Source organism: Eschrichtius robustus, chromosome 6 (assembly GCF_028021215.1).
Source record: "Eschrichtius robustus isolate mEscRob2 chromosome 6, mEscRob2.pri, whole genome shotgun sequence".
In the NCBI taxonomy this organism is placed as follows: domain Eukaryota; kingdom Metazoa; phylum Chordata; class Mammalia; order Artiodactyla; family Eschrichtiidae; genus Eschrichtius; species Eschrichtius robustus.
In genome coordinates this window covers 30368865-30385456 of record NC_090829.1, presented here as the reverse complement: position 1 = coordinate 30385456, position 16592 = coordinate 30368865, and the positions used below count along the sequence as shown (strand labels likewise).

General features: G+C 42.0%; 1 protein-coding gene and 1 pseudogene across 1 annotated transcript; both read left to right on the top strand.

Moving 5' to 3' along the window:
- The window catches only part of LOC137765843 (protein Jumonji pseudogene), an 84170-nt pseudogene extending 76475 nt beyond the window's left edge, over positions 1–7695 (top strand).
- On the top strand, positions 7671–15889 carry TM4SF1 (transmembrane 4 L six family member 1). Its single transcript, XM_068546080.1, has 5 exons — positions 7671–8012; positions 9539–9628; positions 9718–9863; positions 12996–13176; positions 15017–15889. The coding sequence occupies exons 1-5, from the start codon at positions 7836–7838 to the stop codon at positions 15029–15031; spliced, it is 609 nt and encodes a 202-aa protein (XP_068402181.1). The 5' UTR covers positions 7671–7835; the 3' UTR covers positions 15032–15889.
- Positions 15890–16592: the final 703 nt, after the last annotated feature.

Genomic DNA, 16592 nt, shown 5'->3' with positions numbered 1-16592 from the left:
CACACTAACCTTTCTGGAAAAAAAAAAAAGGCAAGCGTATTTTTTATATAAGCTCAAAGGCCAAGTGGGGAAATCCTTTTACACATTAGACTAGGGTAAAGGAAATGAAAATAGGTTTTATTATTTCTCTCCTATACCGAATCTAGAAAAAGAACAAATTACTCTTTTTTTAAACTTTTAGTGGTACACATATCTTGATTTTTGACACTCCTATTATGCTACAATAAAGCCAAGTTCATGCAAAACTGTCCATAGGCTTAATCCTGTGCTGTCCACCAGGGTTCTGACCATTCAACCCACATTGGTGGAAAGTCTCATTTGAAAACACCAGGCTAACTTTATTTTTTAAATTTTATTTATTTTTTTAAATTGAAGTATAATTGATTTACAATAGTGTTTTAGTTTCAGGTGTACAGCAAGGTGATTTGGTTATACGTGTATATGTATCTAACTATATTATTTTAAAAAATTCTTTTCCATTATAGGTTATTACAAAATATTGACTATAGTTCCCTCTGCTATACAGTAAATCCTTGTTGTTTATCTATTTTATATATGGTAGTGTGTATCTGTTAATCCCATACTCCTAATTTTTCCCCCTCTCAGATTAACTTGAAAATCATTTATCTGATTAAAGTAGAACCCAAATGATTAATGTCTGGGAATTAAGTTATTCAGAACTGCCAAATTAAAAGTCCTTAAATCTGGTCAATGTTTTTCACTGGAGAGGGTGTGGTGAAATAGTAGAAAAAAGCCAAACCTGTGAAGAGAAAAGCATGAGGGTCTGAGTCAGAGATACCTGAGTAGGAGGAGTCCGGAACGTGTCACTCATCAGCCTCGTGACCTCAGCCTGCATGCATAACCCACATGAGCCTCAGTTTCCTCACCTGGAAACAGCTCCCCACAGGACAGCTGTAAAATTCAATTACCACACAGGAGAGCTGGCACGTGTCTATAGATTATTGTCCCTCCCTCCTTCCTCTAATGCACAGTAACTTGATAACAGTTTTTGTCATCCTCCTCAAAGGCAGCTGGGATCTGGGGAAGTAAAAGAGAACCACAACGGGAAGCACCTGGTTGATGGGTTCAAAAAAACACAAACAGACGAATTCATCACCTTTCATTTTTTAGGGTTTGTTTTTGTTTTAATTGTCTGTGGCTTTTCTTCTGAACTGAAATTAACCCTTTTGGACCTCGGTGGCCTCATTTATAAAATAACTAGAAAGCTGGGTCACCTGCATCAGTGGCTTTCAACTCTGACTGTGCATCAAATTTCTTGGGGAGCTTTCTTAAAATGCAGATTCCTAGCCCCACCTCGGAGAGTCCCTCTTTCCCTTGGGCTTTGTCCGTGTGTGTGGTTTTAGAAACCCACAGGCCATTGTCCATTGAGACTCAGATCATCTTTGAAGCCCTCCACCATCTCATATGGCAGGCTCTGTTACAAAACCCGAAGAAATGATACTCAAGTCAGAAAACAAGAGTCCTTCTCTCTTAAAGTATTTGTGCGCTGGTTGTCACAGGCGTGCGTGAGGGTGGTCACCCTCAGCTCACCCATCCCACAAGGGGGCAGGCCAGCCCTTCTGAGCAGACAGCCCCCAAGAAGGGAGAGCTAGACCCACATCTGGAGCTTCAGAATATAGAGCAGGTGTCCCAGGAGGTGTCTTGTCTGAAAATGGCAATGAGGCCAGGGAGTTCCATGGCTTGATGAGGGGGTAAAATGATGGCTGTGAAATGTTGAGCTAAAGCTACCAGATGGAGGTGAGGGAACTGAGAAGTAAATGGATGAGGGGAAAAAAATGGAACTCTGGTTTACTCTTGGGCCAAGAAGCTTATTTTTTTGTTTGCATTTCCATTTGTTTGTTTTATATTTTAGATTCCACATATAAGTGATAACATAGAGTATTTGTCTTTCTCCTTCTGACTTCACTTAGTATGATCATCTCTAGGTCCACCCATGTTGCTGCAAATGGCATTATTTCATTTTTTTTATGGCTGAATAATATTCCATTGTATATATATATACCACATCTTCTTTATCCATTCATCTGTTGATGGACATTTAAGTTGCTTCCATATCTTGGCTATTGTAAATAATGCTGCTGTGAACATTGGGATGCACGTGTCTTTCTGAATGAATGTTTTTGTCTTCTTTGGATATATACCCAGGAGTGGAATTGCTGGATCATATGGTAGTTCCATTTTTAGTTCTTTGAGGGACCTCCATACAGTTTTCCACAGTGGCTGCACAAATTTATATTCCCATCAGTGTACAGGGTTCCCTTTTCTCCACATCCTCACCAACATCTGTTATTTGTGGTCTTTTTGAGTATGGCCATTCTGACAGGTGAGGACTGGTGACTCATTGTGAGTTTGCCAAGAAGCTTATTTTCAACCCAAGAATAAGAATAAATTGAGCTACAATCTAAAGTGAGGGGAAAGCCAGGAAGCTGTGGGTAGGATGGCTCACCACTGCTCCCTCTCTCCGCCTTCCTCTTACTGTGGTGGGATACCCTGATTTCAATTTCAAGTCCAACGCTCACCTTTTCCTGAGGATGCCTGCTCCTCCATCTACACGGTTGCAGAGATGGTTTCTTGCAGCAAGTTATTCAGGCCCCCCAGGCATGGGCACGTGTCCCGGTCTTGTCCAGTGCAACTCCCTTCCCTCAGAATCTGGGGCTGGGATGGGTCTCTTGAACAGAGAAAAATGTAAACTTGGGTATCGTCAGTAGCCGTATTCTTCCGTGTGAGAGAGAAAACGAGTTTTCATTACGAAGAATGAAGTTATGGACAGAAGAGTCAAAAATATAAGATGGAGATTGAGGAGGACATTCTGGATTTCCTACAGAGTTTGGTTCCCCTTGTGCATGATTCCCACCATCCCATCTGCATCCCTACCTTTGGAGTTCATAACTAATGTCCCTTTGGTTAAAGCAGCTGGAACTGGCTTCTGTTATTTATAATCAAAAAAGCTCTAATGAGTATGGTTATTATTTACGAATGGTTATGTTTTTCAAGTGTCAGTTGCGTGAGAAAACTAGTGCTTTCCCAACAAGGAAGGCAAAATACATGTGGAAGAAAGCAACCAGGAGGCAAGAGATATGAGTTAAAATCTTCCTCTTAGAATCCCACAACCACGTAGAATCACAGACCACTGACATTAGTTCTTAAAGGTAACTGCTTTCTACTGCCCACTAGCTAGATGACATTGGGAAGAGTCTTTAGCCCCTGTGGGTTTAACTATAAAATGACCATAAAGATTCTGTGAAGGGGTGGGAGCTGAACCATTCGCTCTATTGAGGCTTCTTCCAACATTACAACCTATGCTTACATTGATATTATCTTGATATTCTCAAAAGGAGTTTTCCTTGGAATTATTCTTGAAGTCACATTCCACACGTCAAATGGTTAGGAGAGCTCGTTATAAGAGGCACATGACAGGTGCTCATGGGCATGACGGGTAAAACTGAAATGTTTCTAATTTAAACATAACAAATGCCAATTTTGCCTAACTTTTCATAAGACATTTTGGCTTCCCTTAAAAGCAAATCATCTTCGAACTGACCATATTCAACTTCCCTATGTATTTGAACAAAATTTAGCAAATATTTATTGGCAGCCAACTAAATGCCTGACTGTGTTAGCTATTGTGCCTTCAAAGGAGAAAAGATGACCTGCTCTCTAGGACCTCCGTGGAGCTGGGGAAGCTGGTGAAGACGCGCATTAGTGCATCGTGGTCTGATTGGTGCTCGATGGGGGTGTGTTAAGGGCAAAGTGGGTGTGATGAGCCTCTGGGAGGTAGGCAGGGGTGTGATGGGAGGTGTCACGGAAGAGTGATGATTTCGGCCTAGGGAACAAAGCTGGGGGGATGGACTGGGGCGGGGAGGAAGAACAGAGCCCTCCGGCGTGGGGCAGCATACCCAAAACGTGCTCAGGGACATGCAGTCCCGTAGTGCAGTATAAACCACTCTTTCCAAAGGTATTCGTGAGTTGAGGTTGATTCCAGATGCAATGAGGGAGATAAAAGTGAACTTTTAATAACTGTAGGAGCTCCAGTATTTAAAAATTAGTCACAAAACATAATAAAGGGATCCAGTGTCTATTGGAGTGATGGAATATTAGGGATGTAGACACAATGAATCGTAAATGGAGTAGAGACATCTTGCCTGGGAGAGAGTGTCTTGATGAAAATAGTTATAAAAAGTAACATTTACGGAGGGATTGCTAAATGCCAGGTGCCTCACGCCTTAGACACGTTGACTCACTTCATACATCGTAACTCTGTGATGTAGGTTCTATTATTATCCTGTCTCAGAGGCCCTCTTCCTCACCCATTCATTCCGCTTTCCTGCACTTATCACCAATACACAATGTATTTTATTTATTTAGCACTACTTTTTATTTGTCTCCTTCTGATAGAATGGACTCTTCTTAAAGGTAGGGATGTTTGTTTGTTTACTGCTGCATCCCCAGCACTTAGAAAACATAGTAGGAGCTCAGTAAACATTGGTGAACAAATGAATGATAGAAACTGAGGTACAGAATCGTTGATAACTCGCCCCAAACAAATAGCCAGGCAGTGGCAGGATCAAGGAGCAATATTGTGGACTCCAAAGCTAAGGGGTCTCTGGGTGGGACTGTGGGCTCACAGAGAGGCAAAATAGAGTTGAGGGACTGGAGCACCAGCCTGCTGAGAATAGCCTTAAAAAGTCATTGATTCATTTATTTATTCATTCAATTTTCAGCAAAAATTTACGGAGCACCTACTATGCACCAGGCACTGGGGAAGCAATGGTGGACGAGGCAGAAAGGGTTCCCCAGTCAGAGGGGAGGAGAGGGGAAGACAGACAACAGAAAAGGAAACAAGTGAATACATAGAATGATTTCAGGGATGATAAGTTCTGGGATGAAAACAGAACAGGGGCATGTGATGAAGGGTAACTGAGGCGGGGCACAGCATCATAAGGTAGGGTCCTAGGAAAGGGCCTCTTTGAGGTGATGTATGAGTAGAATCCTACAGCTTGAAGCCCTGGAAGAAGATAAGACTCAGAACAAGGAAGACAGGAAGGTAGAGGTGGGGGAACAGCCAGCAGTGGGAGTTGGAGAGTGGAAAGAAACCCATGGCAATAAGGTCTGCACAGGAAACTGAGAGTTCACAGCCAGGAAGAAGGCCAGGGTCATCTGTTGGGCAAAGTCTGGCTAGGACCAGAGCCAAGTGGTTAAAGAAATTGTCCAGAAAACCGTATCTGGTCTTAAACCAAGAGCTGAAACAGAAAAGACCCTGCTTTAGGTTATCAGCTGAGGGGTAGAAGCAGAGGGTGGGCAAGGGCAAGGGACTCCATATTACAAGAGAATTTTGTCAGCTCAAGCCTGAAAGGGCCTTATGCTGAGTTGTGACTTGTCGCCACAATTCGTGCATGCACTGTCTTCTGGTAGAGCTGAGGCGCCATTGGAGGTGACAGTGGCCTTAGAGAACATCTAATACAAATGAGACTTAACCTGGGCTGTGGACTGGACCAGTGATCCCCAAACCTGAGTGAACATAAGACCCATTTGAAATGTTTGTAAAAAATGCAGGTGACTGAGCCCTACCCTGATAAATTTCTATTCAGTACGTCCACCAGGGGAACAGGAATCTGCCTCTGTCATGCTAGTGGTCTCTGGACAGGCCACACCTTGAGAAACGTGGGAAAGGATCCACTAACGGGCTTCAGGGAGTCCATGAACCCCCAGGAATGGAATGAAAAATGTGTGTGTTTGCATATATGTACATTTCTTTTTCTGGGGAAGGGGGTCCATACCATTACAAGACTCAGAAACTTAAGAACCACTGATGGAGTCCTGCCCCTTGTCTTAGAGAGTAGGAAACAGAGTCCCAGGAATGTACGTGACTTTCCTGATCCTCAAAGCTGGCAGAGAGCAGAGTTCGGCTGTCACCTCAGACTCTCTCTTTCCAAGCCCACCCCCCCCCCCCTTCTCCCTGCACCACTGACAGTAGGGGTGGGGTAGAGAAGGAGGAAGGGGATTTAAACACTTGGAGGCAAAGTCGTCAAAGGGTCTCTCTCCCCCTTTTTGACCTCTATCTATGGGCTAGGTCCTCAGAGGCGAGGGTTAGGATGACGATGTCTCAACAGAGGACCCAGTCGTTCACCTGCGCTGCCACCCCAGACCCTGACACCAGTGGAATCCCGTTTCCAGTAGGACTTAAAGCCAGGACAGAGGGCACACGTGCCTGGTGTTTGGATGCATGGTGGTGATGGATTAATGTTCTTGTGAAGACCTGCCTCCCTATAACTGAGCAGGTGGGTGGTTTCAGGCTTCCCTGTCTGCACTCAGTTTTCCATCCATCTATTTCTTAGGCCAGTCTGGATACACATCCTTCTTAGTACACTCAGGCCATATGCTTCCTCTTGGGTCCTTTTCCCAGTCTGGATCCCACATCATTAACCCCAGCTGGCTGCTCAGTTTTGGTATGTGTCCTGCCCTCTAGATTTGATCCGAATCCTTCAGACTCTGGCCTCAGCCTGAGCTTCTAGATTCACCAGTGGGGCTCACCTTCCGCTTTTGAACTAACAACTCCTTATCTTGACCTTTTGCCTCTATTTTGTACTCACCATTTTGTCCTGGTGATGGGGTCCCTCCAGCCCTCCTGGCCTCACCTGGCCACTCAGTCCTCCCCCCACCCAGCTGGCCGGTGCCACCTGCTATTCAAGGGCTAAAATTATTCAGAATCTGACCCCTCCTTCTGCAAGATAACCATACCAGAAAGTTAGTCTGATAACCATACCAGAAAGTTAGTCTAACACCCTTTCTCTGCCTTGCCTTTTGAGCCTGCAACAGATCTGACTGGTAGACTACTGCTTGCCCCTGTGTCCTGCTCAACCATGTGTGTTTCTCCCAGTAATTCCAGACTCTCTCAATCTTGTTTCCCCACTCTGCTTGCCAAGTTTCTTTCTCTCCCGCTCCTTTCTTTTTCTTTCTTATTCTTTTTAATCCTTCTCCCAGGCTTTAGGCCGCCCTTGGACCTTCCTGGCAACCCTTTGCCTGACAGCAGTACTCAGGAATAAAAAGGTGCCTGAGCCCTTTGTGTTGACTAACACCACCTTTGTTTTGGTGCCAGATTTGTTTTGGAGGCAGATGTCCGGGAAGGCTGGACAGTAGGTGCAGTCCTGCCGAGCACGCCAGAGGCAGAGGAAAGAAGGCAGCTCTGTAATTTTCCCAAAAGCTTCCTTAAATCCATGGGTGATGGCTTGGACACCTTGCCTTTAACAGACAAGGAAACGAGCTCAGAGCTCAGGAGACTTGCCCCAGGTCTCGGATTAAATCAGTGCAGAGGTGAAAGTGAACACAGAGCCCTCAGACTGGAAGCTGTCCAGACAGCTGCATGGAACAAAATCACAGCCTCAACCAGAGCTGTCATGCTGTGGACGCTTGGCACTTACTGGAAAGTTATATTAGACTTTCCTGTGGATTTTTTTTTATCCTGCGAAGGAGTTACACAGTGAATTCCTTGTGGAGGATTAATCATCTTCTCTCTTGCCTATGACTGAGGCTGTTTCTCACGTCCTGCTCCTGGTTTCGCTTATCCCAAGGATTTCATTTGAAGGGCGGGACATTCCCCCACCTCCCCCCCACCCCAACCGGAGCCTGCAGTCAGGACCAATGAAAGTCAAGTACCTCATCCACCCGGTGACTTAGAACTCAGAGTATTTAAGAGGTTGCAGGAATGGGCTGAGAATGGCTTTTGCTTTCTCCGCAGACGGGCACGCTCTCATCTGATTTGGGCCATCACCGAGCCAAGCCGCAGAGTGAAGGGGGAGAAAATAAACTCCGCCACTATGTGCTACGGGAAATGCGCGCAATGCATTGGACATTCTCTGGTGTGGCTCGCCATCCTCTGCATTGTAGCTAATATTTTGCTGTACTTTCCCAATGGGGAAACAAAGTACGCTTCTGAAGACCATCTTAGCCACTTTGTGTGGTTCTTCTCTGGCATCATAGGAGGAGGTTTGCTGGTAAGTCATTCAGAATCATTCCAGCCTTAAAAAATTCTTTCTCGTTAGACGAGATGTTTTCATAGAAAGTTTTCTATGAGGTATGTTTCCAAATCCAGGATTTTTGTTCATTCTTCTTTTGAAAGCAGATTATACGAAAGTTGAGATAGGTATAGTGTATTGATTTGATTAGATGTTGTTTTACAAAATCCCCTTTCAACGAAAAGTGAACTACTTTTTTGCTAAACTCTCTTACTTTACAGCTAGAAACAGATACTAGCTTTTAAATCCGATTTGGAAAACTGTCGTTTCTAGTCCTGGAGCAGGTAGTCATTTAACCTTTGCTCTGGGGAGCTGGGAGAAGTCCACTGGTTCTCTGTCTAAATCAACAGAGTTTTGGATCCAAATTCTCTGCTGTTTATTCTCAGGCATCAGTGACAGAGAAAAATATTGAATTGTGAGTGCATTGCTATTGGGAAAGGACTATAAATTTTCTCCTTTATGTAAGCCTGGGGTGTGGCGTTTAGGAAAAATCCTTCAGTTAGCAACAAATCAGTGTCTGAAGGTAATAGTGGAATGTGTTGTTTGTTCCAAGGTTTGTTTTGAAGTGAAGTGAGAGGAATTTGCCTGCCAACCTGGGAGCTGAAAGTATTAGCTTCAACTACAGCGTGGAAATAATGTGGACAAACTTGAGTTTGCCACTTTGAAATGCTGGGATTGAGAATTTTGAAGAGAAGTTTTATGGAATTGCTAATACCATACAGAATATTTTTCTTAGTCAAGTAAAGGATACTTAGACTTAATACACTAACTATGGTATGGCAAATCTGCTTTGAATTTAAGCATTACCATCATGTTAACATAATCATTTGTCTTTTCTTTCCCCACTAGTTCTCAGGTCTGTTTTTGTTTTGTTTTGTTTTATTTTTTGAGGTACAGTTAATTTCATAATCATTTGTCTTTAAGACAACACCTTGCTTGTTTAAACTTCTTTTGATCTTGAACTCAAAGTGTTTCAAACTTATGTGCTTTTAAGAGCTTTATTGTGAAGCTACAACCATATGCAATTGTGTCTTCAAAGAAGCACGTCACCTCTATTATACTGAGCTTTCATCTCTCTTGTTTATAAAAAAGCTTCAGTTATTCTGTTGAAGATTTGTTGTTATCTTCTATGCTTTTCAAGGGAAAACAAACAAACAAACAGACTTAAAAGACAGGGTATAATAGTTTCCAAACAGAGTTTGCCTCTGGAACTATGTTATGAACTCTTATGGATTAACACATTTATAAGTAATTATTTTACCCCTCCCATGCTACACCCTGACCCTACCTAATGTGATACATTACATGAAAACAAAGGGATATTACACGTTAGAGGGTTTTTTTTCTCCTCAGAGTTTACATTCTTTGAGATATTTTGTCAACCTAACCCAAAGACATTTCAACAGTGTCAGAAAGAAAAATATTTTACCAAAAGACGCTGAGCCTGACTGACCCTATGGACCTGGGGAAAGACAATGACTTTAATTTGCATGTTTTCTAAACAGATGTTCCTGCCAGCATTCATCTTCATGGGGCTGGAACAGGACGACTGCTGCGGCTGCGGCGGCCACGAAAACTGCGGCAAAAGATGCGCGGTAGGTTTTCATGCGCCGGTGGGGAAGTGGTCCCTAAGAGGTAGCTGCGACGCTCTGTGCCTCACTTCTGGTGATTCTCCTTCCCCTAGATGTTTTCTTCTGTACTGGCCGCTCTCATCGGAATTGCAGGATCTGGCTACTGCGTCATTGTGGCAGCACTGGGCTTAGCGGAAGGACCAAGATGTCTTGATGCCAGTGGCCAATGGAACTACACCTTTGCCAACACGGAGGGAGGGTAAGTGATTGACCCCCATCAGGTCGCACATTCTTATCCACCACGTGTGTATAGTGGTAAACCCATCAAACTAAAAAGGCATCAACCATTCATCCATCCTCTCAACCAGGTTTATTCTCACTAACTCAGGCACAATTTAGGCAAGGGGTATCCGAGGATGAATGCCCAGTCCCTGACCCAGAGAAGCTTTTTAATGGATTCACTGACTCAGTCCTTGTGATAACGGTATGAGGTGACTTCCACTATTGCTTCCATTTTACAGATGAGGAAATGGAGGCACAGAGAGATGAAGTAACGTATCCAAAGTCACATTGCTAAGACATGGCAGTCATGATTTGAACCCAGGCAGCCTAGCTGTCAAGTTTGTGCTTATACAGTGTGTATACTATGCCAGAGCAATTGGCTAATTTTACTATTTTCTAAGAAAATATTATGGAATCCTTACATAATATGGATGAAAACCATATGAATTTAACCAAAGCCCAGGGTCAGTCATACCACCCCCCCCCCCAAGACACACACACACACTCACATATAACATAATAACTGTGTATAACACACCCTTTATTTAAAGTGATCAGGCTGTATAAGACAGATCTTATTCATGACTTTAACGTCAGGAAAATTTAAGTGGCTCCATTGTTTTATGTTGATACTTATCTCTTATCCATTATTGAGGAAAGAACAGAAATAGCTGATAGAAACTGATGTACATAATGATAAACGAATGACATTCTGTTTTGAATTTTGAAAGGTTTAGTAATGAGATTCACGAGTGAAAATAATAAGAATAATGAATTTGAATTGCCCTTATATTTTCAAGAATGTTTGTCTCCCATGAATTTTGTAGCATATAATGAAGTCATCAGATCATGAATATGGAATTAGATAGACCTGGGTTCAATCTCAGCTCTGCATTTACTGTCTCAGTAACCAGGAAAAGGTGAACTGAGCTCTCTGTACCTCAGTTATTTCATCTGTAAAATAAAGCCAATGGCAGTTGTCTGGAGGATTAATAAGATACTGTGTATAAAATACTTGTCACAGAAGCTGCCACAGCATGAGCACTGCCATTCTTAGCTGTTAATATTATCTACTAGCTTTCAACAGGTACAGCCCAATGGTAGCTTCTGAAGGAAAATCAGCACTCACAGGAGTGTGAAATTTTGGTGTTCGAAATTGTTATTGACCACGAATTTTCAGCTCATACTTTTCATGCTTTGTTCTGAACATACTGAATGTACCAGTACAAACTGGTTACACATGTATACAAAAACATATGATCTACTGCACAAACCCACCTCTAAAAAACATTATGATTAATCCAAGGAGAGGTGAGAGTATCATTAAACTTTTTTATAGCTGATTATTTTATAGCCCCTCTCGTGATCCACACCAGCTTCTGCAAGAAACCTCCTGCTCCTGTGTTATTCCTAATTTCAACTTGTCCAGAGATTTCAATATGGGGAACAACAAGCCAGTGATTAGTTGCTCAATAGCCAAGTGGAGCCAAAGAATTTTTTTATATTGTGTTCTGAAATTATGGATTTTTGTTCCACTTTATATGCAGAAAGACGGGGCCAGAAGAACAGAATTTTTTTGTATGTCATCAACAAATTGAATTTCTGATTGGTTCAATGAACCATTCCAAAGCGAGGTCTCTTAATTTGCAGCCCTTTTGTTCTGTTGTGGTAGGAAGAAGTGATAAGGAAAGAATTATACCAGATCTCTTAGTGGAATTAAGTCAATCTTAGATTTCCCCACGTGATTGAATCCTATTTCATGAAGAATATATATATTCAGATAATGACCCCAGTATGGTTTGCTAACATTTTACAGTGACTTCGGATTGTTATTCATCATTTGATGACTTTTCCAATGTGTTGAGTACTTACTATGTGCCAGATACTGGCTTGGGAATTGGGTATACAATGATGAATAGGTCTGGTCCTACTTTCATGGAGCTCAGACTTGTGGGCTACATGCATAAGCAGCTCTTCTCCTTGGCCTAAGTTAGGTGTCCTTCCTCTATGGCCCTTTTACCCTTGGTTTACCTGATCAGTGTACTGGTTACACTGAGATTAGCTATTGTTTCTTCTCTTTTTTTTTTTTTTTTTAAAACATCTTTATTGAAGTATAATTGCCTTACAATGGTGTGTTAGCTTCTGCTTTATAACAAAGTGAATCAGTTATACATATACAATATGTTCCCATATCTCTTCCCTCTTGCATCTCCCTCCCTCCCACCCTCCCCATCCCACCCCTCTAGGTGGTCACAAAGCACCGAGCTGATCTCCCTGTGCTATGTGGCTGCTTCCCACTAGCTATCTATTTTACATTTGGTAGTGTATATATGTCCATGACACTCTCTTACCCTGTCACATCTCACCCCACCCCCTCCCCATATCCTCAAGTCCATTCTCTAGTAGGTCTGTGTCTTTATTCCTGTCTTGCCACTAGGTTCTTCATGGCTTTTTTTTTTTTTTTTCCTTAGATTCCGTATATATGTGTTAGCATGCTGTATTTGTTTTTCTCTTTCTGACTTACTTCACTCTGTATGACAGACTCTAACTCCATCCACCTCATTACAAATACCTCCATTTCATTTCTTTTTATGGCTGAGTAATATTCCATTGTATATATGTGCCACATCTTCTTTATCCATTCATCTGTCAATGGACATTTAGGTTGCTTCCATGTCCTGGCTATTGTAAATAGAGCTGCAATGAACATTTTGGTACATGACTCTTTTTGAACTATGGTTTTCTCAGGGTATATGCCCAGTAGTGGGATTGTTGGGTCGTATGGTAGTTCTATTTGTAGTTTTTTATGTTTCTTCTCTTAAGCGATGCTTTTCCAGGACAGAACCCAGGCCATTATATCCCCAGCTCTGTCTCGATGTCTAACCCACACCAAGTGTTCCATGATCTTTGTTGAATTTTTTGTTTATTACACAGCAACAAGATCTGGGCTAAATTCCTCATTTTGTGGAATGACTTGGATTGGAAGAATCTGATATAGGGCATTGAATAAATCTATTGATGAATGAAAAAAACACCACACAAAAAGTATGCTCATGAGACATCCCAGTGGGTGTGGCCATATGTCAGAAGGTTCTCTTTTTATCCACAGTTACCTTCTGGATAGCTCCACGTGGTCCCAGTGCATTGAACCCAAGCATGCAGTGGAATGGAATGTCTCTCTGTTTTCTATCCTCTTGGCACTTGGTGGCATTGAATTCATCTTGTGTCTCTTTCAAATAATAAATGGGGTGCTTGGAGGCATCTGTGGTTATTGCTGCTCTCGCCAACAGGTAAGAACCTGTGTAAAAATGCACCATTTTTTTCATCCTAGAGAAAAAAGCCAAAATCAAACCCTGCTCCACCTACCGGTGTTTATTCCATTTTTTGTGGCATAGCATTGACAGCATTCAGTTTTGCTCTCAATAGCAAGCTTCCTTGAGTGTCACAGTCACTGGGTTATCTTGGTTTTCTGTAGCTGGCCCTGTGTATATAAAACAATGTCACCCATAGACAGAGTGCCCCTTCAGGATCTAACACACTGCCCCTGCTCTGGTTGCAGAGACACAAAAGAAATGTCCTTTCATTGCTTGCTCTCACATTCCCAACTAGTATACACAAGTAACAGGGATCATCCATTGCCCTAAGCATTGTGCTAAACCCCTATTCCAGAAAAGCCTATGATGCAGAGATTGAGTAACATTTCTAAGATCACCTAGTAAGGAAGTAACAGGCTTCAAACCCTGGGTCATTTTATGCCACAGCTTCTGCTCTTAACCTATGTGCAGCACTTGCTGTTCTGTTGGGTTTTCTACAGTTCCTTCCTAATAAGGAGTCACAATAATGCCCAAACAGCTAAGCCTAGAGAATCACTAGTGGCCTTTGAATAGCAGCTCATTAAAAGCCTTTCACTGTGAAAGAAAACCAGGAAGCACTGGTTTCCTGGGGATATGATTTTGAGGAGAAATACGCATTTGTTAGTAAGGAAAGTTTTTGTTTCTGTATTTTCCTAAAAAACATATATTACTGAATTGATGGAAGTCCAGCTTTGGTCCAATTTTTCTTTCTTTCTTTCTTTCTTTTTTTAATGTCTTATTCTGTAAAGCAGGATTAGATAAACAAAAACTTACTTAATTTGTATTTTCCTAACCATTCACTTCTCTGGTTCAAGGTCTCCTAACTTTCTTTGAAAATAAGACAAAACCTAATGAAAATGAAAAGCCCATTGCTACCATGAAAAACTTTGCTGAACATAGATGGAAACTTTCTACGATTTTTGAGGGGAAGTTAAAATAAAATTCTAGATTTCCTTATCAGGCAAATAAAGCAAGACTAATAATTGCCTTGGGAGCCTGCCAAATTTCCAGGAAAGCAGCAGAGTGGAAAGCCTTCAATTTGGAGTCGTTTCCAGGCAATATGGTTGGGGGGAGGCAAAGAATCCTCTTGGGATTACTATAAAATAACCTATTTTTAGCCTTGAATTTCCTACAAGGCAGAGTTTAAATTAGGTGAGAACCCACTGGACATCAGCGCCGGTGCATTTGGGCGACGGGCATAAGTGTCAACGACCAAAATTGCTGTAGTGGTTCGGCAGAATGTCACTCTCCTCTGAGTGGGGGGAGCCAAGAGTCCCACAGGGTTTCCCATCTGAGTCACTGTAGAGAGGCTTCTTCCCAGACACTGGGGATCAGATCTGTTACGCTTGTTTGTAAGACAAAAGACAGTTTCAAAGAGCAAGGTTTTTAACGTAGATGAGTCAAATCTGTAACTCTGTAGCATTTAATTCAAAAGTTGCCTGCTTTGAGCCCCCATCAGTGTGAAACTCTCAAGGCATTATCTCTTAAATCCCTGAGATGAAAAACCCACCCCCAGCATATTCAAAGCCAGCCAAGCATCGTAAACTGCAGTTTCCATGGCCTCTCTCTGCAGCTTTTACTGGGGAAGGACAACAGTCTGGTTTGTTTAGGAAACATTTTGTGAGCATTGTCAAAGCTCTCAGTGTTGTTGACCCAACCTCTGCTGAAGCTGAGATCAGTCTGCTTTATGTTTGCTTAAAACAGGAATTTAAAGCACTGAAATGTCATCATTGTTTCGCCTGATCAGAACCTGATGCTTATTTCATTTTCTTTACAGCAATATGATTGCTAGAAGAACCACCCCAAGATAAAACTACAATCTTCCTCAATGTCACTGTAATTTATATAATTTACTTGTAATAATTTGTAAAACTTTGTACTAGTGTATCATACAGCACATGTTCTACTTTTATAAGTGTGTATAAAGACTGGCATCTTCACGGGATGTCAGTGTTTGAACTTAGCAGAGAAATTCTTTTTTTTTTCGGAATGAGAAAATAAACCACACTCTGGAGGTAATTTACAAACTGAGTGACAGTTCTCAGCCTACCTGAGATAAACTCTGGCTGAGGTCATGTTTTTGAGAAACATTACAAGGATAAATATCACATTCTGATTACGACTGTAAATATTTATATGTGCACATGTTTATGAAATGAAAGGTTTCTAGTTGCTTTTTTTAAGACCATTAAGGAGAAAATCCAACAATCTGAAAAGATGTATTTTTTCACTGTTTATATGGTGTTTCCCATTTGCATGCCTGCAAATCTCTAACAAGGGGCCTTTTGAATTGAGTCGTGTTATAAAAGAGACAGATACTTCCCTGGCGCGGGAGGACAGGTTGAGAATGCGCGAAGCCACATGAATGAGTCAAAATACACATGCAGTGAGTTGTCGCAAGGACTACCAGATCCTGAATTTTCCTAACACGTGGAAAGCTTTTCGTCCTTCAAAGACAAGACTGAGGATCATGGATTTAAAAAGAGAAAGGCCTGGATAATTGGATAAGAAGAAAGATGGGGAACGGAATAAAGCAGTTGATCATCATCATGGGAACATGGGGGAGGAAGGGCGGGAGGACCATGGGGAAATACCACCCCCCCAAATTTGCTTGTTTAAATACAACAAATAAAGTATTCACTACCGTTTTGTTGTTTAGTTTCATCATCCTTTGTTTCAAGTTCCTCCTTTTTTCTTCCTATTTTTTTTTTTTTTTTTTCCTGTCTGCAGGTTGTACGGTCTCCATTGCTAGGGGCTTTGTGTCTTCTGGTTTCTTTATCCCACTTTCTCTTCTTCATCTTCTCCCTCCTCTTCCACCTTCCTCTGCTATCCTTGCATTTGGGCCGTCATCCTAGTTAGGCAACCTTCCTTTCCACTGGGTGCTCCAGACATCCAGCTCCTGAGGAATGTAACAGACATTTTCCCCCTAGATCTTACATCTGTTGTATCGTTAGGCTCTCTCCAGTGACAGGATCCCCTGACCTATTGGGAATTGTCTTCAGAAATTGTCAGCTTTTGGTGTTTATTGGCCTATGCAACAGACAAGCTAGTGAATAAAGAAGCTTCACTGGCTGTTAGACAGCAGAACTCCTCCTGAGAGCCAGGCCTCCTGCCAGAAGGGTTCTAATCTTTCTTGTGCCTCTGTCTTTCTGGCAATCTGGTGAAGCTTATGGACTCCTTTGAAGAGTACTGTTTAAAATGCATAAAACAAAGACAGAGGATGACAAAGTAAACCCAGATATCTGACTATTTTATCAAAATATTTTTAAAAATTATAAGATAGTTGTCTTGATAGGCAGCTCCATCACACCAACATCTGTAGACTGGAAAACAATGATCACGTGTGATCTAGC